The 25,987-nt window shown below is 34.4% G+C and overlaps 1 protein-coding gene across 1 annotated transcript in view; it reads left to right on the top strand.

The window, feature by feature from the left end:
• LOC131689747 (protein O-mannosyl-transferase Tmtc3-like) overlaps positions 1-25,987 on the top strand; it is a 731,596-nt gene that overhangs the window by 571,380 nt on the left and 134,229 nt on the right. Inside the window, exon 7 of the mRNA XM_058975042.1 lies at positions 23,354-23,535. Coding sequence (XP_058831025.1) covers positions 23,354-23,535 — 182 coding nt within the window. The remainder of the gene's footprint in view (positions 1-23,353; positions 23,536-25,987) is intronic.

Genomic DNA, 25,987 nt, shown 5'->3' with positions numbered 1-25,987 from the left:
AACTCCAGCTTTGAAGGATGTGAAGTTCACGGTACTGACGTCTATGTCAAGCGGAATAACCTTTATCTTCTCGTTGCAATTTAGTTCTTCTTTGGACATTTTTTCGACAGTCTCCTTGCTAACGCTGGAATGAAATCGGGAAAGATACAGACAGAGCAACGGCGCGGGAGGTGGAACCGTGAGAATGTTGCTATTATCGACTAGTTTTCGACCACCGACAAGAACACTGCTTGGATCAGGGCCATCCTCGCGACGACGTTTCTGAGGTTCTCGAGCGGCGAGACTCGAGATTTGCTGATTATTTTTTGGTAAATCAGTCTTTAGTTCAGCACATACGTCATCCTTTTTCTCAGCAATAGCAGCGATAACACATCCGAACGAAGAAACGATGTCGCGAAAGCGAGAAAATTTCATCAGCTTGACACATTCTTTGCACATCCAAAATAAATTTGGGTTTTTCGCAAGCTTTTTCAAGAACGGCTTGTTCAGTAATTTCCCGCGCCGGATAGGCACCACATTTTTGCAAAATCCCATCCATTCGATAAAGTCGTCGTCCGATGTGACGGTTTTTACGCAGTGATCGCACGCACTTGCCATAATGCCGATTTTCTACCCGCCCTAGGTCCGGCTTTTCGTTTTCGACTCACTGTGCGCCAAGTTGTAATGTGGAAAGTACTTTGCGCTACCCGCGTGCAGATGGCGAAGTGAGCGTGTGAATTTTTGTGGGTAATTACACACAGGTTCGGTGCTGCAAACAATCTCGATTTTTCACTAGATTTATCACGACACAAATACAAATAGGAAACACTTTAAAACTTCACGATATCAAGGGCAAAAATAATATTTTGAACCAACTGATAAAGCGGCACAAATCACTTCAAATATTCAAAAATAACTGGAGCGATCAATACAAACAACTAATCGGTGAAAATACACTGAACCAAAAAAAAAAATGTTGTTTTCATTTACTGTTAAAGTAATTTTTAGAAGGCTTCCAGCAATTTATCTAAAAAAGCGAATCAACCAGCCCCTTTCGTTAGAAGGTTATATGCACCATTTTTAAAGATAGGAGTATTTGAATGGATTATTCCAAACTTTTTGTTGTAAAATATATTATTTTATTCATAGTTCATTGATTTCCGAAAATAATGTACAAATTCAATTTTTACCCAAAACTTGATTGTTTTTAATCTAATCTTATTTTTGCATTACGAATCGCTTTGGAAATAGAAACAGAATAGATATTTCAACAAATTGAGTTGAACAACGAATTACTGTCCAACAATTTGTCTGAGATCGATTATTACAGATGGGACCGGTAATTTAGATGACTGGCTTAATCTAGTTCACAGACTGCCCAAGATTACCGGAACAAACTTTTAATCGGCACTTCATGTGGCGAGATCGAAGCAAAAAAGTGGTGATGCAGTAAAAAATAGAGTCATAAAAAATAATTGCATTGACGATAGAATGAAAGCAGAAAAAATCCCACAGAATATTACACACGAGATACAGTGTGGAAAAATTAAATTTACAATAACATAAAGCACGGGGTAGGGTGTAGGGGGGAAGCCATTTAATTGAAACTGATAAACGTCAGATAACGATATTTGCTTTGGCCTCGAGTCATTCGACATTTTCGACCATTTACCGGTGAAAGAGCATGTAGTGGCGAGAAGGGGCGCGGCTGCCGACAGCAGGTAGTCAGTGAAGCTGAAATACATTACCACAATGAAATTGGTAAAACGCCAACGCCTCGAGGTGTGGTTTTACTTTGTAGTCACTTTTGTAAATTAAATGTATGATTGCGAGAACCAAATGCGCTGTGTGCATTTTGCATGGCGATGGATCCCGAATCAGTGCCAATTCTGCCGATCGTTTTTTAACACTTTGAATGTTGCTAAACGGCGCCATGTATTTGATTTATGTGTTTTAGTGAGATTTAATCAATCATAATTTAAAATCCCTTTTTATCCTTTGGCAACAAGTAATTTTCCGAAAGGTACAAATTTTCATTGCTTTGCCATTCTAGCTCAAATGATAAATATTCAATACGTTTCCTATATGTGTCTGCGCGGGGAGAGCCGTAAATCAAACTCGTCCATACCAAGGATCGGATTCGAATCGAACCCGCCCATAACGAACGGTCTCGCAAATGGGCCCCCTAAAGAAGCGTACCACCATCGTTCTTACGATGAACACCGAACCGCACGATTTACCGGCATCATTGGGAATTGTCCCACCAAATACTGCCCAACCTTCATCAGCACGATTGCCGGCCACAGATCTAAATCCTGGCGCAAACATCAATCAAAATTCAAATCCCGGATCGAGAATTTATTGCAACCCATCATCGCACCGTCATCATCGACTACGCCATAATCACCACCTTAATAAACGCACAAATATCGAACATGTTCCACACTCCAGCAAAACTGTTACCCCTATTCCGCAGAGCACGCTTCAACACATATCGAAACCGAAAACCCTGAAAAGGGTTCGATCCTTCCCCCCTGTGTTCGGACCATTCGCCGAAAGGATGATGAATTTTGCATTTTCTCAATGTCAGCCATCAGCACCCCAATGTCACGCGCTGCTGGTGGATCCTTGGGATTCCAATCACCCATCATCGTTAACCAGCATCATCGTGTGGGCGAGACCGACTGCGCGTACATTCAGCATGGAGGGGTTTGATTTGTGCTACCTACTGTCGGATGCAGTATCTGTAGGTACACATCAGTGCAGTGAATATTTCTAGAGAAAATTTTCAATAGGACGTAAGTAACATTGAGAGCCTCTCTTTGTTTACTTTCTTTTTCGTTTATTACGACATCATTTCAACATTTTGTACTAATTTTCCAGTACATATCGAAACCCGACAGTTTTTACTATAATATTATGCAAAGAGTAGAGTAGTAAATGTTGAAATGGCCGAGTAATGAACAGAAGAGAAAGACCTCAAAGAGAATCTCTCATTGTTACTTACGTCATATTGAAAATTTTCTCTAGATTTACTTCCCTCACATTACGATCGTGCATCCCTCGTCGCATGCTCGTGATGCTCTAAACGGTATCATCGCAAAAGGTATGGTATTTTTGGTTCGGATAATTTTGCCAGAACAAAACAACCCGCTATTATTGGGTTTCCGTTGGATTCTATGCATGCACTTTGTCACTGCGCGTTCAATTTGTTATACCGGACGAATTTCGCGCCAACTCGAACAAATGTTGGCAGCACCCTCTCAGATTTTAGTGAAACTTTCTGTACATGAAGACTTTGTCACAAAAAGCCACTTTGAATTTTTTGTTTTTCCAAAAATGATATAGACTGTCTTTTGAAAAGGGCCAAACTTTTTTCCCATTTTTTTTTTCAAATGGCTATAGTCTAAAAATGACAAACCCTACAAAAATGTTGTAGGAATGGTTTTCACAAAATTAGTCAAATTTTCGAATAAAAATATTGGAAAAATTCTTGATTGACTCCTACAGTAAAAAAAAATCGATTTTAAAAATTTAAAGTCGATTTACAAAAAAAGCCATTTTTGATTTAGATGAAATTTTGTTCCAAGATAAATAATTATGTTCACTACCTAGCGTCAAAAAATCATGTTGGGCACTTTTGAGGAAAAAAACTACAAGGGGCAGCCCTATGGGGTTGCACGAACTGTAGACGTAGGACTATACTACTTAATGTAAAATATTTATTTTCTTAGTACTTAGTGTGTGGGAAAAAACACCCGGACCGGTGAAGAAAAATCAAATTTTAGACAATATAATAACATTTCATGTATAGACCAAGCTTTCTAGTTGCTCTCAAACAGATCCTAAAAGTTCAAACACCCATGGATAACCCCAAGTTTGTAGATGGGTTTCGATGCCACAAGATTGTAAAATGGTTAATATTACGTCATAAAAATTCAATTCTTACGTGACAATTTTTTTTCCTGCAAAATGCCCTGTGTGTATGCAAAGCTCATGATTTGTTGGGATATTAGCATTGATCGGAAAATGCTTTCCAACGCTGTGCATTGCATACATACAGGACACTTTGCAGGTCACCAGAAGCTGTTCATTTTACCACCGCCACATGTTCATTTTACTCACTCGCTAACATGTCTCATTTTTGGACATGTTTAGAAATCAAGAATCATGTTTGAACAAATGTTTTTATGACGAAGTATTTTTACCAGATATGTACAAAACATGTCTAACAAGAAACATATAAGGTGATTGTAATATCTCATTCACTTATTAGTTAGAAAATAATGACTTTGCTTAACGTGTTCATTTTACCGCCAGTTCCCCTACCTACCAACACATTCGCCACAAACATTGAACCCAAGCGCACAATGCAAAATGAGTCAACGCTGATGATGATGGGTAGAACGAAAGAGACAACTAGTACCACCACGACACTATTAGCGCATTTCACCAAAATTCCACGCGGCCTTTCCCGATTGAAAGGAGCAGCCGCGCTTAGCCCATGTCATAATATCGTGATTTTGCATAGCGAAGGGCTGAATGATAACACATTTTGTTCCAAAAACATCCCTGCGTTATGCAACACTTTGTGCAGGTTGATTATACCAGTTGCAAGTGGGGCCAAATTCACCAAGTTCCGTAAAATTCCTTTTAAATTACAGAACTGATAAAATTGCTTGGATGAGCTAAACTAATTAATCAAATCCTGTTTTAAAAACTGTCCTTGCGTTTAAACCAAAATGGGAAGCTTATTACTACTACTACATTACTTAATTTCAAGCGCAAATAGCAAATACATGTGCTAGTTAAACCAAAAATTTACTGACAACATTACAGCGGCATTTAGGAAGCAGTCGCCTGTTGGACGACACAGGGTAGCGTCTCTCCACAGCCAGTGTAACGGACTTCTAACTCAGCTACACTGGCTGTAAAAAACACAGCGCAGTGATCTGCTTCGCCAGCCGTTCAACAGGGAACTGAGCGTGTCTGGCCAAGTCCGTTCTTTACATAGTCGATGATGACGTCATTCATAGAAGCGTAGCGCGCTAGGTACACCAATCTGTCGTACAGGGCTTAGGAAGCGCTATCTTCTGTGTGTTAATGCGCGATATTTTGACAAGGTTGTATATTCCTTAATTTTTAAATGCTATGATATCAAAAATCTTTGGGTTTATCTATTGGAATCTATTCTTAGAAGTATTTCGGGGCGATTTGTGCAAAGAATTTGAAAATTTATCGTGAGATGGCTGAATTATATGCGTTTAAAATTGGACCACTTTTCGTTACATACCATTTTTGTAGAATTTGCAGAGTGCACCCCCATATCGAAAACAAAGACGTAGTCCTACGTCAAAAGTTATTTGAAAAAAACTTTACCTTGTTCAAACTGAATTTTTTTTCTTCAGTGCATTTTTATCGAAAACTAAACCAATGAAAGTCATGATCATCTCAGGATCTATTTTCCCAACTGCTAGTTGCCTGATACATGCAAAAAGTATCAATAACGAATTTGGTATATATTCATAACAATCTTGAATGAAGACTGGAAGATTGGAAGACTGGAAGATAAGAAGACTTGAAGACTGCAGTTCATTTATTCCTCTCAAAACTGATCAATTTTATGAAACAATTGACAAACTTTTCTAAAATTTATTCCGATGGAGCAGCAGCACAATACAAAAATAAGAAAAACTTTGCAAGCTTGTGTAGATTCCAGTCAAAGTATGAGTTAAGGTTGGAGCGAGAATGGGCCAAAATCGAAAACAAAAAAAGCAGTTTATGTAAAATGTTGTTACAGTACTGCTGATTGATTTTTATGAAGATCTAACACTTGGTGTGAAAAAACTGCTTTTTTTCGATTTTGATTTTTGCCGATTCTCTCTCCAACCTTAAGCGCAGAATGGCATTTTGTTGCAGCATCCCATGAAAAACGACCCTGTGATGCTATTGGTGGCACTCTCAAGTGAATGGCAAAAAAGCTAGTCTTGCTCGCGACTATGGAAATACCATAACAAGTCCCCCAAGAGTTATATAACTGGACAGTTGAACAAACTGATAAAAATATCCCAAAATTAACTTTCTGCTACATGTTCACTGAACAGCACAACAAAATGTCAGAAGAACTCTAAGAGCTGTATAATAACGCCAAAACAATACCTGGAACTCAAAAATTACACAGTTTTGTGCCTATTACTGGGGGCAAAGTAGAGGCGAAAAGATATTCAAATTCAGAAGATGAACCAAAAATATTTTCCTTGTATAGAAATAATACATTATTTACGCCGGGATTAGGTTGACGTTTTTCAGAGTGATTGCATAACCTTTCTATATGAGAAAGGCAAAAATGTGCCAAAATCCAAAAAAGTGAACCGTTGTCAAATTTTTTTTCCAGTTTGCATCAAATCTCGACGTTTCATGCACCTTGAACACATTTAGCATCAAAAATAAAAATTCTATTTTTAATTTTTCCTATAGTTTATATGAGAAATTTCTGTGTGGCCGCACTCTGAAACCCGTAATTCCGGAACCAGAATTCCGATCGATCCAAAATTCAATAGCAGCCGATGGGAAGGTTGCACCTTTCATTTGAGATTAAGTTTGGGCAAATCGGTCCAGCCATCTCTGAGAAAAATGAGTGACATTATTTGACACATACGCACATACATACACACACATACAGACTTTTTCCGATCTCGACGAACTGAGTCGAATGGGATATGACACTCGGCCCTCCGGGCCGGGATTAGGTTGACGTTTTTCAGAGTGATTGCATAACCTTTCTATATGAGAAAGCCAAAAAGGGATTAATTACGATCAATTGAAAAACAATAAGAAAATTGACTAAGTAGTTTTTCGGTAATCGTGATCACGAAACAACCATTTTTAGTAAAACGACATTTAGAGAAAATCGAGTTTAAAATTTCAAATTACCACTGCTCTTGCCAGACGAAGCGCGCTTGGAAGCGCTGTAACTTTCGATGTATTTCTTGGATCTTTATAAAAAATTGGGAAACCAACAAGGAATTGTGCTTTCAGATAAAGTAACAAAAAAAATTCGATTTCATGAACATTTTTAAAGTAGTTAACCCCTTAATAAAACTATGCTTAAATTCTAAATTAGACAATATCTTCTCACAAACTGAGTTTTATTGGATTCTGAGATGATTATGACTTTCATTGGTTTAGTTTTCGATAAAAATACAGTGAAGAAAAAAAAATTCAGTTTGGACAAGGAAAAGTTTTTTTCAAATAACTTTTTTTCCTCAAAAGTGCCCAACATGAATTTTTGACGGTAGGTACCCGAGCAGAGTCTGATAACAAATTGAGAACTAAACTTGATGCTGTGATGTAGTATGGAATGATTGCTCAGGTTGTTATCATTTGGTCGTTTTAACGGTTAAAAGTTCAAAATCGAAAGCAGAAAAATTGCACTATGATATTTTTGCTATCAGGGAAAACAAATTGAAAACTCATTGAGATGGTGAAATATTTCATTGATAACAAAATAAGTAATCAATTTAATGTTTGTCAAAGAAATAGAAACACACATTTTTTTTCTTCTAAAAATGTAAGCACATCAAAATGAGATCAAAATATGATGCCATATCTGAAAAAGTTTAAACTGATATCAAAATAAGATTTCAATTTGATGCTTGATATCAAAATATGTTGTCTATTTGCTGTAATTTTGATGTTGGACTTTGCTCGGGTAGGGAACATAATTAACTATCTTGTAACAAAATTTCATCCAAATTAAAAATGGTGTTTTTTCGTAAATCGACTTTAAATTTTTAAAATCGATTTTTTTCAGTGGAGGAGTCAATCAAGAATTTTTTTCAATATTTTTATTCGAAAATTTGACTAATTTTGTGAAAACCACTCCTACAACATTTTTTGTAGGATTTGCCACTTTTAGACTATAGCCATTTGAAAAAAAAATGGGAAAAAACGTTTGGCACTTTTCAAAAGACAGTATAGATCATTTTTGGAGAAACCTAATATGCAAAGTAGCTTTTTGTGATAAAGCCTTCATGTACAGAAAGTTTCATTAGAATCTGAGAGGGTGCTGCCAACTCTGAATACGATTTGGCGCAAAATTCGTCTACGCCGGAAAAGAATTTTCAGTACCGCCTCATATAGCTTGGATGTTGTTTGAGTCACTATTTATTGAGTTGCCAATAAACGCTCTGCTACGCAATGCTAAGCTCATCCTTTTTTTTGTATTTTTGAATATTATGCTTTCGCCCTCCCCTTGGTTCATGAATTTGGCGGTTTTGCAAACATCATCAAGCATATTTGTGCATAAACTTTAAAGAACCTCTGACAGATAAATGCTTCAAGATGGTTATTGCATTATGCCTCAGTAGTGGTGCATCGAGGCGACCGAACCCGACTGGCGGGTCGACGTGGATTGACTTTTGCTGACGGTCGCGTTTGCAAACATTGCTCCATGGCGGTGCTGGTGAACACGGCTCACAGTGGAGGCCATTCTGTGTTTATTTATCGGTGCACAGGCTAAGTAAAGAAATGGAAAAGTAGAAACGTATTAGTGTTAGACTAGTAGTAATTGTAGTTTTTAGTACTAGTGTACAATTATTATGTGCTAGTCGTATGTCTATCTGGGTATGTGTTCGTCTGAATATTTGTGACAGCTGGGTCAGGGAATGGATGCAGAACTGGCATATACGATAGAATAGTGGGTAATCCTTCCTAAGATTCGTTGATTACTTTTTTCTGGTGTTAAATTCGTGCATTCGATACATTCGGGAAGATAGGATATCATATCCACTACACAGCACAACGATGGGCTACGGAGGGCGTATGAGTACTAATTCTCAAGAAATTTGCCAATCATTCTCTGAAAAATTTGCGAGCGTTTTTTCCAACGAGAAACTGGCACCGCCCTAGGTTTCCCGTGCGGCACTTAATGGTCCACAGTCATGTCAGTTTTTGAATTCTATCTAGATCGACAATAATATGGTACAACTGACGCTTGGTGGGCTTCAACCTCCGCAGGCCCAGATGCTATACCAGCTATTATTCTTAAAAAATGCTCTGTCGGTGTATTGGAACCTCTTTGTCATCTGCTTCGTTGGTCGCTAACAACCGGAGTATTTCCCGACCTCTAGAAATCCTCCTTCATGTTTCCAGTTTACAAAAAAGGAGATAAAAAAGAAGTTGACAACTACCGCGGTATTACTAAGCTAAGCGCAGTTCCCAAGCTATTTGAAATGGTCGTGTTGGAACCCATCTTCAATCACTGCAAACACTACATCAACATGGATTTATGCCGAAACGTTCAACATCTACGAATCTTCTGTCGTTCACGTCCTATGTGACTGATGCCATGTCAGTGGTAAAATTGGATAGACTTGGCTTTGGTACCACTGTACTCCGTTGGGTGCAATCTTATCTCAGTAATCGTCGTCTGGCTGTCAAGATAGGTAGTTGTGTATCCGAAGAATTCTTCGCTATATATGGTATTCCGCAAGGCAGTCATCTCGGTCCTTTGATTTTTCTCCTGTATTTAAACGGCGTTAACTTTTTCTTAGAAGAACCACGGTTGTCATTCGCTGATGACCTTAAGTTATACCACAAAATCCGGAATACTGACGACGTAGCTTTTCTTCAACGTCAATTAGTAAACTTTGCGAATTGGTGTGAAATCAACCGAATGACCCTAAATCCTAAAAAATGCACGATCATTACGTTTTCGAGGAAAAAACACGTTCCATGGCTACTCTAGTGAAAGAACTTACTCTCTTCCAGTGTCTGAACCGTACACCGTAAAATTAAGTATCAGATTCACGGTTCGCGTGCGATCATCCAAGAACACACGTGAATATGCGAAAGAACACACGATTATAAAATACTCTAAATTACCTACACGTTAGCACCAGCGACATGCAAATGCATACGCACGATTGAACACGTTAACGTGCAAACGCTCGAACCCTTCGCGACGATACATGCTATCGCAAAGTCCCTACGCCCGCACATATCTGAACCGTATAATGAATATCACATTGAGAATCACGGCCCGCTGCAATTGGACTTAAGCAGTGTTTTAGTGGGTGACATTTCCCGTTTCGTCAGAAATTGTAGTGAGTGATACTGATAGGGAGCCCTTCCGAGAACCTAGCTTCACAGCTCCAGTAAGGCAAATCTTAAAAAAAAATGACAGTGACTTGCGCTGAATTGTGCTCGATAGGTGCTAGAAAAGAGAATTCTTCTTTTCAGAATCAGTATCAAACCATTCAGGCTAGCAGCTACCAGCTATCGAATCCAATGAAAGTTGCGCAGTGCACTAGACCTTGGAATCAAATAATTTACCGCCCTACAAGACAACATTTTCTGCTAAAAGGTGAGATACTATTCGAAAGTAAGTGAGAGTGCTTTCTTGATTAGAATAGTTGAGGTTTAAATGATTAAAGACGATGTACGTATGATCAGATAGCGACGGATCGAGCTCGTTTGGAACGAGCCCGTTTGCCAACTCACGCGTAATACTGTCAGAGCAGAAAGTTACATCTAACACCTCTTCTCTGCCAGCTCGTGCAAATGTTGAGCGGTTTCCTGCAAAGTATGTGCAGATTTGTACTGCTTAAGAATTCTATTCATTCGGTGCCTCTCCAATTGATATCTGAGCTGCCCTGAATTATGTGGTGGGCATTTGTATCACTGCCGATTATGAGGAGAAATTTATTTCTACCACAGTATGATACAACCCTTTTGCATTCATCAGAAGGTGATTATTCATTATGCAGCAAATATGTCGAACAATGGACGTATTTCTTGTTTATGTTATAAATAGTCATATTGACTGTGACTACACAAATATCACGAGTTGTGAGGTCGGATATAAGACATGCGTCAATAGCACAATTCGCAAGTATACATGCACGAGGCATTTCACGTGAATGTGTCATGCCATTTTTGGTGAAAACTACGAAGATGAGGCTAAGTAGCTTTCCAACATAGAAGTTTCCTTTATAGAAATACGGTTGTTTAACCAAAGCTATGAAAGCTTTTCTCTCCTGCACAAGGCGGTATAGGTTCATAGTTGCTGTAAGTTTATGTTGAAGATTAATTTGTGCCCCTTTAACCATACTCGATTACAGCACTACACATTTTATCATCAGCACTTGTTCTACAGCAGTTAGAATATACCAAATACGTTGGCTTAGGGACATGACCACCATTTGAATCTCACGATTTGTCCACTGTGTCAGAAATTCGCTTAACACAGTAAGGGTAAGACCGTGCGCGAACGGCATGGTCCTGCCAACCATTCAGACTCCTGATTTAAGTTGCCTCTTACGACATGGAAGCATAAACCAAGTGGAACCAATTCTTGATTAAGAAACTTCAACCCGCCGGATGCCACACGGACTCTAGGCTGGTTTTGTATGGAGAAAGATAATAGACTGTTATCAACCGCCTAGTAGACCCCAGCCGGACCTTTATTGGAAATTTTTTGGAACCGATAACAAATTGCAGAAAGAGTGTGTAAAAATCTTCAACAGCAGCACATCATAAAAAACTCTCTTGTACCAGCAGAAATGTCGCACAGTAGCAAAGTTGTGAGAAAATTACAAAAATTTCAAAACTGTTGGTCAAGCAGATTTAGAGTTATGACTTATACCGCATTTTTCGAGGTACCTTTGGAGATTAGCTGTTACGCGCACAACTTTCAATATTTTGCAAAGAAAATTTAGGAAAACATTGTACACATGTTACTTGATTGTAGGAAAATTAACAAAAAACACAATATTTGAACACATTTTTTTATAAATATGTTTATTTAGGTCCAAATGAGGTAGTGGTCGATCCGCGCGCGATCAGCTAATAATGCACACAAATATGCACATGGCCACATGGTTTTAAACTTGAATTTATACGTGCAAAGTTACATACACGCTAAAATACGTGACGTACACACGTCTACGTGATCGAACATGTTGACTTACAAATGCCCGAACCCTTCGCGATGATACACAAAAACAATCTTGCAATCGCGATCATCCACGCACGACTACGCCTAAGATTTCACAAACACAAAAACGCGCCAATGATTTAGTGAACACTATAGCACTTTTAATATGCTAACCACGATCTCAAGCGCGTACATATAAACGCTCATTCCCACGTGATCGTATAGTTCCTGCGCTCACATATAAGAACCGTACATTCAATATCACTATCAAAATCACGGCCCGCTGCAATTGGCCTTAACCCTCCGGAAGTCGCGGTTATGGCCCATTGAACGAGTAGCCACTGGTGCCCTAAGACGATTTCGCTAGATTTTCAGAGCAGCGTGCACTCAGTGCACTAGCAGCGCGACTGCCGGAAGGTTAAGAAGAGTTTTAGTGGGTGACACTTCCCGTCTCGTCTGCCATTGTAGTGAGTGATTCTGACGGGGAGCTCCTTTGAGAACCTAGCTCTACAGCTCCAGTATATGTTCTAAGAATGTAACAGACAATTTCACAATTGCATTGAACATAACCAGCCATGGGATCAAAGTTGGCTGAAATGTAAAAGGCACAATTGCAACACTTAAACCAGGTATGTTCTCGGTAAGCCTCTTTGACGCTTGTTTTTAGTTCCAATAGTGTCGAAGATATTGGCAAAATAATATAAATATTTGTGGAAAAATATAGCAATTTGTCTGGACAAGGCGGAAGTTAAATTATTTTGCTCTTTGTTATAAAGATCTCCAACCACCAATTTGAAGCTTCACTACATGAATTTTCTTAAAGCCCAAACAAGTTCCAACCATCATCCACCCATTTAATGGCTAGGAAATAACTTCCAGTACCAAACTGCAGAGCGGGAATAATCCATTGAGTTGTATCACCCGGCGACGTGCTGTAAGGAATTTTCCCCAGAGCAAGTATGTACTTATGGGTATCCAATCGCAAACGCATAAGCACACGCATAAACCATCTAGCCCTGCGGCTGGAAATATCCATTCAAGGTTCTTATCCTCGCCAACGCACCACCACATACTTCTAGCTAGATGGAGTGGGAAAACGAATAGTAGGTTGGCATAAAAAATGTAATCTTATGATCCCACCGGTCATGTTTCACCAGGGGCAGCCGTCACTACACTTATCAGATCAACAACAACATCAACAACAACCGCCAGTTGCTAGAAACAGGTCCTCGTTATGAACGAAGTCATGGATGGGTGTAGTAGGCGGGAAAGATTTTTCGAATCGTTTTTTCTTCTTGTTGCGTGACTGTTACAGTAATTCCTCGCTTAGTACGATGGGATATGGAATTGGGGTAGATTTTTGTTTCATTTCCTGAAAAAGCTTTATTAACTTTTAATATGAATATGCTAAGAATGCTTCTATTTCAATCACGAAAGTTCTAACCGCGTAAATGAACAGGTCAACTACGTGCTGGTAGTCGGAATGTACTCGAGAGAATCATAAAAAAACTTTTCGCATATCACACATACCCATTAGGTGAATGAGTCTATTGTGTGTCGTCCCACTAGAACAATTGCTAAGACACTAAACGACGAGTCAAATCCCGTGGGTGTGTTGTGAAGCATTTCTTGTATTGATTGATAGAAAGTTCTAGTTCAAATGTTCACATCTTATTACGTTTAGTAAAAACAAAATAAACATTCAACCCGTACCTGAAGCAAACAAATAAACAAAAGAGTAACCGCATCTCGGTACTGGTGCAGGTTGAAAATAAAGCTTCCGTTACCTCGCAGCTGACGGGAAGCCATAATCCTTCAAAAAATAGATTCAACAACACCAACCATGCCAGCGAGCGATCTCTTTTTTATCTCTTCCTGCCATTATCGTCTGTTTCCACTGTTTACCTCAGCTAAAGCCACATTACAACACTTCAACTTGCTCTAGAAAGGTGTGGAAACCAGCCGATCCTGGCCATCGTGGGTGTTGTTCCAACATCCACCATTTCTTGCCAACTTCATCTGCCGAGACAAAAAAATCACACGCTAAATCCATCGATCTGCAGTACAGTAAGGCGGAGCCACCAACAATCAGCTGAGCCAAAACCCAAACCTCAGCCCCAACAGATCTTGCAAAGCGCAACGCCCCAACCGCCATCCGGTGCCGGTGCTTAACGATGTGAAATAAATCTGCTTTCGCCGAATAAATTATGATCGAAAAACAAACACCATACATCAAGAAAACTGTAGACCCTGCAGAAGCTCATCGCTGCACTGCTAGTGAGCTGGAGCTTCACCCAACCCACTGACCGACTGTGTACTGGTTTAGTTTGTATGTGTGTGTGTGTGTATGTGCGAGAGAGTGGATTTTATGCTTTCCAGTAACACTAACCGGCAGCAACCGGGCCAGCTCATGAACCACCATGGCCACCGGATTATGATGCAGATTCTTGTTGTTTTTTGTTCCAGTATGTACTCCATTGCTACACTGGCACGCCATGATGGGCCCGGGAAGACATCATCCGGCCCAAGGCATGACGGCCAGTCGTTGCAACTTCCGATCTTCTCGTGGATGCGTATCCACGTACTGTGGAGGGAGGAAGATAAACGAGCAACTAAACCATCCAAGTCACATGAGTTCATCATAACGCCGCCGCCGTGGTCTGGTGCAGGCCGCCGGAATGGTGTTTCAAAGTGGCTGCATGGGCGGTAGTGCGCTAGGTCAGAGCCATTATTGTGCCGGATGTTGCGGTAATTTGCGGGGGTCTTTAATTCTTTCTGTGGATGCGAGGTATCAAATAAAGATTAAATTGAGAAAAAAATGGCTGATTAAGTTTACCATTAACTGCCCTCAGCAGGACCAATCAAAAAATGACGCTCAAATTCACTAGACAACAGATTCCATGGCGACATGACTGGGAACTCAAGTGATATGGAAGAACTCACTCTCTTCCAGCATCTGAACCGTACACCGAAAATTTAGAACACACGCGAAAGGACACACGGTCATAAAATAGAATTTATACATGCGAAGTTACACGTTAGCACACGCGACATGCAAACACACGCGCTATAGAACACATTAACGTACAAACGCTCGAGCTCTTTGCGATAATACACGCGACCGTGAAATCCCTACGCCTGTACATCTCTGAACTGTACAATGAGGATCACAGCCCGCTGCGATTGGCATTAAGCGGTGTTTTGGTGGGTAACATTTCCCATCTCATCTGCAATTGTAGTGAGTGATTCTGGCGGGGAACCGTGCCCAGACTTTAGGTCTACAGCTCCAGTAGAACCACTCTCGAATAAAAAATGTTTTGTTGTTCTCGGGAATAAGAAATCTCCTAATCTTATTCATTTGTTCAACAGCGCAACCCAGTTAGTCCAGTCGGAAAAAGAGCCGAAACTTCTGGTTGGTTCTAGTTCTAGTCTAGGTTCTAGTGCCGGCTCCAGTGACACGACCATTTCTGATTAGAATCGGTTGTGTTACTGAAGTAGAAATATTAACTGGAACCAGCCAACATTCCGGCTGAACTTACTAGGTACTGTGAGATAAATGACAGGACCTGTGTAGAGATGTAGAAATTGAACCAATGTGCCGGCACGGGTCCAGATCTCCTCGAGAAGAAAAGTTTGTTTTTGACTTGATACCGCTGACGAAGAATACAGCTAACCCCTTCAGGGGTTTGTGGCGAATGAAAGCCGTAAGCTCCTTGCATTTAGGAGACTTTTCTATGACGGATTGAATTTAATAATTTATTTATTTTTTTTTTTCAAAGATTTAATAATTCAGCAATTTGAACATCATCAAATTTAAAAATTTAAAGATTTAAAATCTGAAAATTCAAGAATTGAAAAGTTTGAAACAGAACAAGCCTAAAAAATTAAACCAAAAATATGATTTTAGACACTTTAACAAAAGCACTGTTTTGAGCGACTTAGTGGAATGTTATATTAAACACTTTAACCGTTGTCTTCCGTTTTTATTCCACTATGATGAATCATATCATCATAGTGGAATTAAAACGGAAGACAACGGTTAAAGTGTTTAATGATCTTAGAATTCAAAAATATAAAATGAAAATTGTGAAATTCCAATTTTGTTAAATTCATTTCTAAAATTTTAAATTTTTAAAATCGAAAAAAAATTAAAATTTGAAATTTAAAAATATCGTGATATGAAAATCGAAAGATTCCGGAATCGAAAAATCTAAAATTTTAAAAATAAAAGTTTAAACATTCAAAGATTAGAAATTTCCAAATTTGGAAACTATAAATTTTAAAAATTTGGGAAACCAGGATTAAATTAAATTAAGAATTCAAGAAATTTTAAAATTACGATTAAAATATTAAAAATAATAAAAATTATGAATTTGAAAGTTAAAAGATAATTGAAATATCGAAACAAAATTGAAACAATTTGAAATTAATAATTTGGAAATTCCAAAATTTCGGAATTTAAAAATTCAAGATATCAATTTTTTTGTTTTTTTTTAGTTTAAGGGTTTAATAATTTAAAAATCTCAAAATTTAAAAATTGTTTAATTGTAATATTTCTAGATTTAAAATTCCTGAAATGCGTGAAATTTTAAACTAAGAATTTTAAGAGATTAAAAAATCTTTTATAGCATTTAAAAGTTTAAAATTTGAAAATCAATAGCATTATCGCAAATAAAATAAATAGAAAATTAAGATACTAACGATTACTAAAATTTACGGAATGTAATAACAAAAAATCAAACAATTTGAAACTAAACCAATTGAAACGTTAAAAAATTAAAATATAAAAAAAATTAAAGGTTCAAAAATTATGAAAATTTAACCATTCAAAAGTTCAAAATTTAAATATTTAAAAAATTGAAGAATCGAATTTGAAAGTTCAAAATTTGAAAATTCTTAAAACATAATAAAGCTTAACACAAAGTAAGAAAATTAAAAAAATCAGGAAATTTAAGGCTATGAAAATAAGATAAAATAAATCAAAAATTAAGAAATCAAAAATTAAAAGAAGCAAGAACATTCAAAACTGGAAGATAAGAAAATTTTAAAAAAATAAGTTTATGAAATAAATTATAAATTTCAAACTTTAAAGGTTTTGAATATCTAAACGTCAACGTTTTAAAAATTGAAATTTTAAAAGTTCAAAATATTGGAATTTTAATTTTTTTGTTGTATTAAAATTTTGATGCATGAATATTTTAATATCAGAAAACTCCACATATACTAATTTAAAACATTCAAAAAAATTTGAATTCGATGATTAAAAAAATTAAACATTGTAAAAAAATATTGAAATGCAAATCATTTTAAGGGTAAGCAAAGATTTAAGAAAATAAGAATTAAAGAATAAAGGAAAAATTAAGCTATAAACATTTAAACACTTCAAATTTTGAAAATAAAGGATTCTAAAAATTTTAGATTCGGAGATTTACCAAATTGAGAAATCTAAAATTTTAATTCAGAAATTTTAAAGGCCAAATATTTTAAAAGCTTGGCATCCAAAAAATTTAAAATTTAAAGATACAAATGTCTAAAAGTTTAAAAAATTCAAGAGTTTTAAAATTGTGAAAATTTGCTAAGTAAAAAAATTGAAATCTAATGTTAAAAGTTTCATTATTTTAACAGTTTAAAACATTAGTAATTTCAAGATTTAAAAATTTATAAAAAATATCGTGATTTGAAAATTTAATCATTTAAAGATCAAAATTTTTGAAATTTGGGTATCTTAAATTTTAAAAAGTTCAGAAACCTGCATAAAAAAATAAAATCGTGAATAAAAAAATAATCAGACATCAATAAACCAAAAAGTAAAAGCTAAAAATTCAAGGAAGTTTACAGTTACAGAATTCAAAAATACAGAAATCAAAAAATTAGAAATTGAAAAGGTAAAAAACTAAAAGATTAAAAAATCTACCTATCTATCTATCTATCTATCTATCTATATAAAAGTCAATGTTTGTATGTATATGATTTATAGACTCCCAAACGGCTTAACCGATTGCCGTAAAAATTTATACATAGTAGGTATTCGTTATGAAGCGTGTTTGTGTGCTATTGGTTGGGGATTATCTGCCCGGCAGATGGCGCTTCGGAACAAATTGTGTTTTCTTCCTATCTCGATGAAAGTCGCAGCAACGCGCGGTGGGTATGAGCTAGTTTAACATAAATGAAACGGAAAATTAAAAGATCGCTAAATTTAAAATTCAGGAAATTTTAAAATTTCAAATAAAAAAATAGAAAAATTAAAAAAAAATTGAGTTAGGAAATTAAAAAGAATTAAGCTATGAAAAAATTAAGCAAAAAAAAGATTAATATGGAAATTCAAAAATTTCTAAATCCAAAATTTTAAAACTTTGAGGTTGCAAAAATTTAAATTTTTGCGATTTCTAAGTTTAGAGGTTAAGTAATTTTGGCATCTCAAAATTAAAGAAGAGTAAAATTTAAAAAAAATTGAAATATTCAAATTACGAAATTCCAAATCTAAAAACTCAAAAAGATAAAAAATTTAAATATTTAAAGATTAAAAAAAAATTAATTTTAAAATCAAGCATTTAAGACGAAATTAAATAGAAAATAAATTATGGAACACAAAAAAAATATAAAAAATCAAAGAATTTAAAAAAAAACTTCAATTCAAAAATTCATAAATTTTAGCATTTCAAAACTTCAAAATCTCAATATTTTAAAATTAAAGAATTTAAAAATTGTTAAGTTTATTTATTTAAATATCCTCATAATTGAATACAGATTTAGCAATTCAACATTTTAAAAGTTGAAAAAGTAGAGGAAAAAATTAAAATATGGTGAATCAAAGAATTTAGAAATTAAAAACAAAACAAAGTAAGAAAATTAAAAATCAAGAAAAATCCGCATATTAAATTTTCAAATATTCAAAAAATTTGAAATTCAAGGATTATAAAAATAAAATTTGAAAATTAAAAAAATTAAAAATCAAAGAATCAAAAACTAAAAATATAAAAATTCTAACATTTAAATTTTTTTGGTAATTGTGGATTTAAAAAAAGAATTAGAAAAAAGAAAATTGAGAAATAAAAATATAGAGTTCCTTCATTTTAAATTTAGGATAAAACTTGAAAAGTTGAAATAATTTTTTTTTTAAAATTTAAGGATGCAAACGTTAAAGAATTAAAAAAATTCAACTATTTTAAAAAATTGAAAATTTACTTATTAGGGAATTTTGAAATTCAAGAAATAAATTTAGAAACCAAAAACTTCAAATCTTAAAAAATTATTAACACAAAGCGTCCAATTTTTTTAATCCCAAGATTCTAGAATTTAAAAATTCAAAGGTTAAAAATTTTGAACATTTAAATTTTTAAAATATGAGAGATTGAAAGGATTAAAAAAAATTAAATTGTAACTAATCAAAAAAATAACAAATAAGAAGCTAAAATGATAAACTTAAAATTCAAGGACTGCAAAAGTAAGAAATAACAGGATTCAAAAATAAAGAAATAAAAAAATTAAGAAAATGAAAAATTTAAAATCTAAGAGATTTGAAAATTTAAAACGTTATACGACAAAAATTTAGATTAAAATATTTAAAATAAAAAAACGACTTGAATAATTAGGAAAAGAAGCATTAAAACAAAATTGAAACAATAAAAAATTAATAATCTAAGAATTAAAAATTTAAATACAAAAAAAATAAGTTCAAGGTTTAATAATTTAAACTATACATTTCAACAAGATTCTGATATTTAAAGATTTAAAAATTTTAAAATGATGAAATTTCAAAATTCGAGATCTAAAATTTCAAAATAAATGAAACTTAATTAAACTAAATTTAAAAATTCAGAATTTAAGAAAAAATAAATGAAAAAATAAATATTAAAACGGGTAGGGTAGGGTAGGGAAAGTTATGATAATTTAGAGCCAAAGTACTCAAGTGAAGACAAGGATGTGAAGTTCACTGGATCGGAAAACTAGAAGTGACAGGGTGATTAGAAACAGGCCTAAAATCCTACACGCTAGTCTTTTGTCTTCTGTTGGCAGGGGTCGCGCCTAGGCAGCATAACTACGAATCAGTCAGGTCTACCAACATTCCTCCTGCTAAAGACAGACTTATCCCTCTTTACCGTGAGAACGGACAAAAGAAAGTGATTATTAGTGGAAATAAAAAGGAAAAAAGAAAAAGTCTAACATTAACTGAAATTCAGGGAATAAATTTTGTAAAAAATCAAGCGATTTGAAAATAAGCAAATTAAAATATTAGGAAATTAAAACATAGAAAATTTGAAAATTCGAAAATGTGTAAATTCAAAAATTCAAAAATTTTAAAATTTGAGCGTTTAAAAATTTTAATATTGAAGAATTAAAGAAGCTTTAAAATTTGAAAGTAAAATGATTTAAAAAAATTTATAATTTAAAAATAGTTTTAAAGTAATGCAAATTAAAAAATTTAGACATTTGGGTATTCAGAAGTAAGAAATTAAAATATGTCCAATTGAACAATTTCGGAACTACAAAAAAATCAGAAAATTTTAAAAATCAAGACATTTAAAACCTTAAAGATAAAAAAATTAAAAAATTAGGAAATTCAAAAATAAAAGATGCAAAACAATTCTAAACTAATGGATTAGAAAATTCAAAATCACAAATTATTGAAAAAAAAATAAAAAATTTAAAATTTTAAGAGATTCAGATATTGACTTTCCAAAATTCAAAATTTTGATATTTGTGATTGTAATATATTGGAATTTTAAATTTTCGATCCAAAAATTTTGATATGTTGAAATTTTAATATTTTAAAAATTTGAACAATTTGAACAATTTAAGAACCCAGAATTCAAAAAATAACAGATCAGAAAATAAAAATGTATATAACTAAATGAATTAAATTTAATAAAAAAAATATTTAAGCATGAATAAATTTAAGAACAGTTGAAATTAAAAAATTGAAAAATCAAAAAATTAATGATAATGATTTAAACATTTCTAATTTTAAAAATTGAGAATTTCAGAAAAAATAAGTTCAGAGCTTTTAAAAAATTTCGAACCGAAGCATTTAAAATTCAAAATTGAAAGTTTCAAAAAGTTTAGAAAATTTAATGGCTAAAATTCAAAAAAAGTTTAAATTCAAAAATCTAAGAATTGAAAGATAAAAATATAAAAATTCACAAATTTTTAAACTATAAAAATTTACAAATAAAGGAATTAAAAAATTTAAGATTTAATAAATTTAGAAATCCAAAACTTGATAACTTCAAAATTTTCTAAATTGCTATTTGAAAATTTGGTCGTTAAACTTTATGAGAAATTAAAAAAAAAGAAGCTGATAATTAATAAAAAATTAGGACATAGAACATAAACAGATTAAAAATTTAAAAAATTAAAGTTGCTAAAAATTTATAAATATTAGACCTGAAATTGTTTTAAATTAAAAGTTTGAGAATTTAAAAATTCAAAAATGTGAGGCTCGAAATTTTTAAAATTTTGAAATTAATAAAAAAATATAAAGATTTTAAAATTGAAATGCTTCAAAAAATTTGAATTCAAAAATTGGAAAAATAATAAAATTAAAAATTTAGTCATTAAACATTTTTGAAAATTACGAAAAAAAATCCAAAATTTAGAACAAACAGGATTAAAAAATTAATTAGCAATGGAAATCTACAAAATTAGAAATAAAAAAATCAAAAATAAGAAAATCAAAAAATTAATAAATTGAAAAATCAAAAGTAAATTAAAATACAGTAATTACTAAACATTTTAAAAAGTTATGAACAATTAGTATTCCTAAATTCAAAACAAACAGAATTAAAAAACAATGATCGATGGAAATCTTTAAAATTAGGAATAAAAAAATGGGAAAAGTAGGAAATCGAAAAATTTATAAATTAGAAAATCAAAAATTCAATAAATTTGGAGATTGAATAATTGAAATATTGGGAAATATAAATAGTAAAAATTAATTAAAACTAAAGTAGTTAATTATATGGTTAATAAATTAAAAATAAACCTGAACGATCGGATTTGGATATTGGCTGGTAGTTTTTCAAAAAATCATAACTTGATATAATTGACCAATTTGGATGCTCTTTACATTAAAAGAACCGAATATTCTACTAGTTCATACTTTTGATGAGGGCCACTATGGCCCAAAAATATTGGAGTGATTCTGGACTGCGTTCGGGCAAGTTGATTTCGATTTAGGTTGTTTCATATTTTTTTTTGGGTCACCTTAACTATTTTAAATCTTGTAGGATTTACTAAAGTGCATCGTACTAAAGAAATGTGAGGATCCTGGGCCGGGTCGTAAGAAGCCAATAATGAACGTTCATTAGATCCATTGAAAAAATGTCTCCAAGTATGACAAAGTCAGCGTAAAAGGGTAGAAGATTTTGTGTAAGAAGCAAATCCAACCATTTTCGGACTACGAGAACATTTGACCGGTTCACCGATAAAAGTGACTCTCTTGGATCATATTCCGGATTCACCGGTGAACCGGTCAAGCATCCTCGTAGTCTGAAAATGGTTGGATTTGGTTTTTGCACATAGTGTTCCAGGACCCTCGGGGAAGATTGGTCAAATCTCAGATTTTTTTGTTTGATATGCTTTAGTAAATCCTATAAAAATGTGCCCACCTGTATCCGTCTTGGGGTCAGCTCACTTTTTGACAAATAGACAAATAATCGCTTCGACAAACACGAATAAACAGTTTGATAAACTGTGTTTTACCAAATATTTGAAGTACTGGCACTTACAGCAGTTCCAATTTATTTCAAGAATGATGTCAGATATTTGACGTTGTGACAAACAGTGTACTGGCAGCATCACAAATATCAAGCCACATAAAGTAAGCCATGGATTATCTAGAACCTCATGTAAATATTCAACAATTATTTCAGCACCTGCTATGTTCAGTAGTCTCAAATGAACTACTGTCAAACATAGCTTACTACCAGATTGCAACCGTTCAATACTTCAAACAAATACAAATATGTAATATAATATAATATAATATAATATAATATAATATAATATAATATAATATAATATAATATAATATAATATAATATAATATAATATAATATAATATAATATAATATAATATAATATAATATAATATAATATAATATAATATAATATAATATAATATAATATAATATAATATAATATAATATAATATAATATAATATAATATAATATAATATAATATAATATAATATAATATAATATAATATAATATAATATAATATAATATAATATAATATAATATAATATAATATAATATAATATAATATAATATAATATAATATAATATAATTTGTATTTGCTTCAAAGATATACTTAAAAGAGCTTACCTGATACTGAAAGCAAAAAAAAAATCCACCCCCAACGGACCATTGCTCCAACCGACAATGAACTAAATGATTAAAACCCTTCTTTCCTTCGCTTTCCTTTCCTTTGCAGATCCGCCTCGGTGACATCTATCACTTGGCCCGGTCGGTGATGAGTGGAAAATCGCTGACTCTACCGAGCGGCTGGTGGCCGCACGAGGCCACTCGACGGTTGGCCGTACTGTGCGTAGCCACCGTGGCACTTTTGTTCGCTCGATTGCAAATTATGGGCTCGCAGCTACCGGTTTTCACGAGGTAAGTGCATTAATTATCCAACTCTCCGGGATTCGGAGAATTTCCAGTCCGCGCCAGACGTTCCTGATCGGGGCCGAAATTTTCTCCCTTGCATGTACAGTGTACACCCAACATCATCAACCCACGCCGACTACACAGCGATGCGATATAAGCGTTTTTCCCTTGAATTTGCCGGTACCAACAATGGACGCGTCGTAGCACCACACCACAGTGGGACGAGCCCGGACTTAAGTCCAGATATGAAGGTCACGCGATATGTTCATCAATATTTTTCTTTTGTTGGCTTATATGTCAGAGACAATTTCGTAAGATTTTAGGCAATTCGGATGAAAAATGAATTTTTCACAGCTTTAAGAAGGGAGTAACTCCAGTGTTTTTCGCATAATTTGCTCACTGCAACTTTATCTGATTATTTTAGTTTTTCGAAGAAACAGTTGATTTTATGGCATAGGTTACTTCAGCAAAATTATTCGTTAGATTAAATTACATCGTAACATTACAACAATTTAGTTACTAGTTCTTTAATTCATTGTTTAAATAACTGTTTGTCATGATAATTAAAAAATCACGAACTTCTAAAGCCATAACAACTACGACGCCCGCGAATGCCCGCTATCGAACTATACTCATTCGAAAGCTTTTAATTTTCTCTATCATATGAGCCCTTGATAATTTTGCGAAAACTTGCGATAAGCAATCAAAATTTAAAAAAACTGCAAATGGAGACGCGTGGTAGTTATTGATATAAAATTTCAATAATTATTTTATAGCTAGAATAATGGCATGAAAACATGCACAGCTTTCAAATAATATTGAGAGAATGATCCACGAAGTTTATACAAGTGCACAAATGAGGGGAGCCGAGTAGAAAGAGTAGTTGTTTAGGTGTTGATAGTATCCATCAGTTTGTTTAAAATTCAGTAAATGTTCCGACGCGTTGAAATATATCATTAAATGTTTCTGGAATTATTTCATGTTATCTTTCGCAGTAACTGTCAAATTTAGTAAACAAAGCTGAGTCCACGCTTACTTCGTTATATTCATTTATGTGAATCGCTGTTTTGATCAGAATTTGTGATATTGTTTCATCTTACGGGTAAACGAGTGAAGCAGTGCTTCTATTACATCGAAAATGCAAGGTAGCTCAATTTAGAATTCATTTTTTTGTATATCTGCGTATCACACATATTTTCATATGCTGACCTACTTTAACAGAAATATGTCTAAAAAGAAACTCGATTTACGAAGTTATTCGAAACCTTCCTACCCTGCGCGAGCGCAAAAGTTCTGCTCGTGAACTGTTTTTCGCTCATTGGAATCGCTCCCCTGAAGAAGGTGACCAGGAATTTGAGCTTTTCTGGAAATCTCTGCTGAAAAAATTTGAGCAGGCATCGAGGAAACCAAAATATTTTGAGGTAAGATTTAAAGACTGGCTAGAAGGCTACTTAATCGCTCCTGAATCGAAACAACCGTTGCAATTGGGCCGACCACAAAAGAATTTTTCCATGAATTGTGATCGAGTAAAACGACGAAAGACCGAAACATTGCGTGCTGCTCATTCCTCGACGGAATTGGCATACGCTGTTCAAATGTCCATGCGTGCGGAAGGGAACATTGAAACTGCTAAAATATTAAAAGAAGCAATCAATCCGCACCGAGAGGTAAAGGAAATATCTCCAGAAAAGGCGTTGGCTATAATTGTGAGGGCTAATCTCACAAAAAACGCGTATAACATTGTTAGGGAGCCTGCCAAAGATCGATATCCTTCTTACTACAAAGTGGCCGAAGAAAAACAGAAATGTTATCCTGCTGGAAATTTTTTCATCGTAACGGAAATGAGCATCAGGATAGATCTTCAAGCTATCTTGAACAAAACAACTGAGAGATTGCTTCTGTTTTTGGAGAAAGACAGTTACGCCGTTATTCCGGAAACTTTAGTACATACAATAAAATGGGGCTGCGATGGTGCGTCTGGGCTTCCAGAGTACAAACAAAAATTCAAAAATTTCGCTGACAAGGATTCACACATATTTTTTACATCTTTTGTCCCGCTTCGCTTGTCAAGCAATGGCAATGTAATATGGGATAATAATCGTCCTGGGTCGCCTTTCTGGTGTCGACCAGTGCATCTTCAGTTTTTACCGGAAACCGATGAACTTATTCTACAGGAATGTGAACGAATGAGTGACGAAATAGATCGCTTGCAACCGTTCGAGACGATTTTCTGTGGTAAAAAAGTAGTGGTCACTTATTCGATGCACCTCACAATGATCGATGGGAAAATTGTCAACACACTAACAGGTACGAGCTCCGCGCAACGATGTTACGCCTGTAATTCAACAATCTCTCAGTTTAACGATTTAGAAAAAATGGAATATGTAATCCCCACACAAGATTTTCTAATGTTCGGAATTTCATCACTACACGCTTGGATTAGATGCTTCGAGTGTCT

The sequence above is a fragment of the Topomyia yanbarensis genome, chromosome 3 (genome assembly GCF_030247195.1).
Source record: "Topomyia yanbarensis strain Yona2022 chromosome 3, ASM3024719v1, whole genome shotgun sequence".
Lineage (NCBI taxonomy): Eukaryota > Metazoa > Arthropoda > Insecta > Diptera > Culicidae > Topomyia > Topomyia yanbarensis.
The sequence above is the reverse complement of the archived record's forward strand: the minus strand, read 5'-3'. Positions and strand labels throughout refer to the sequence as shown.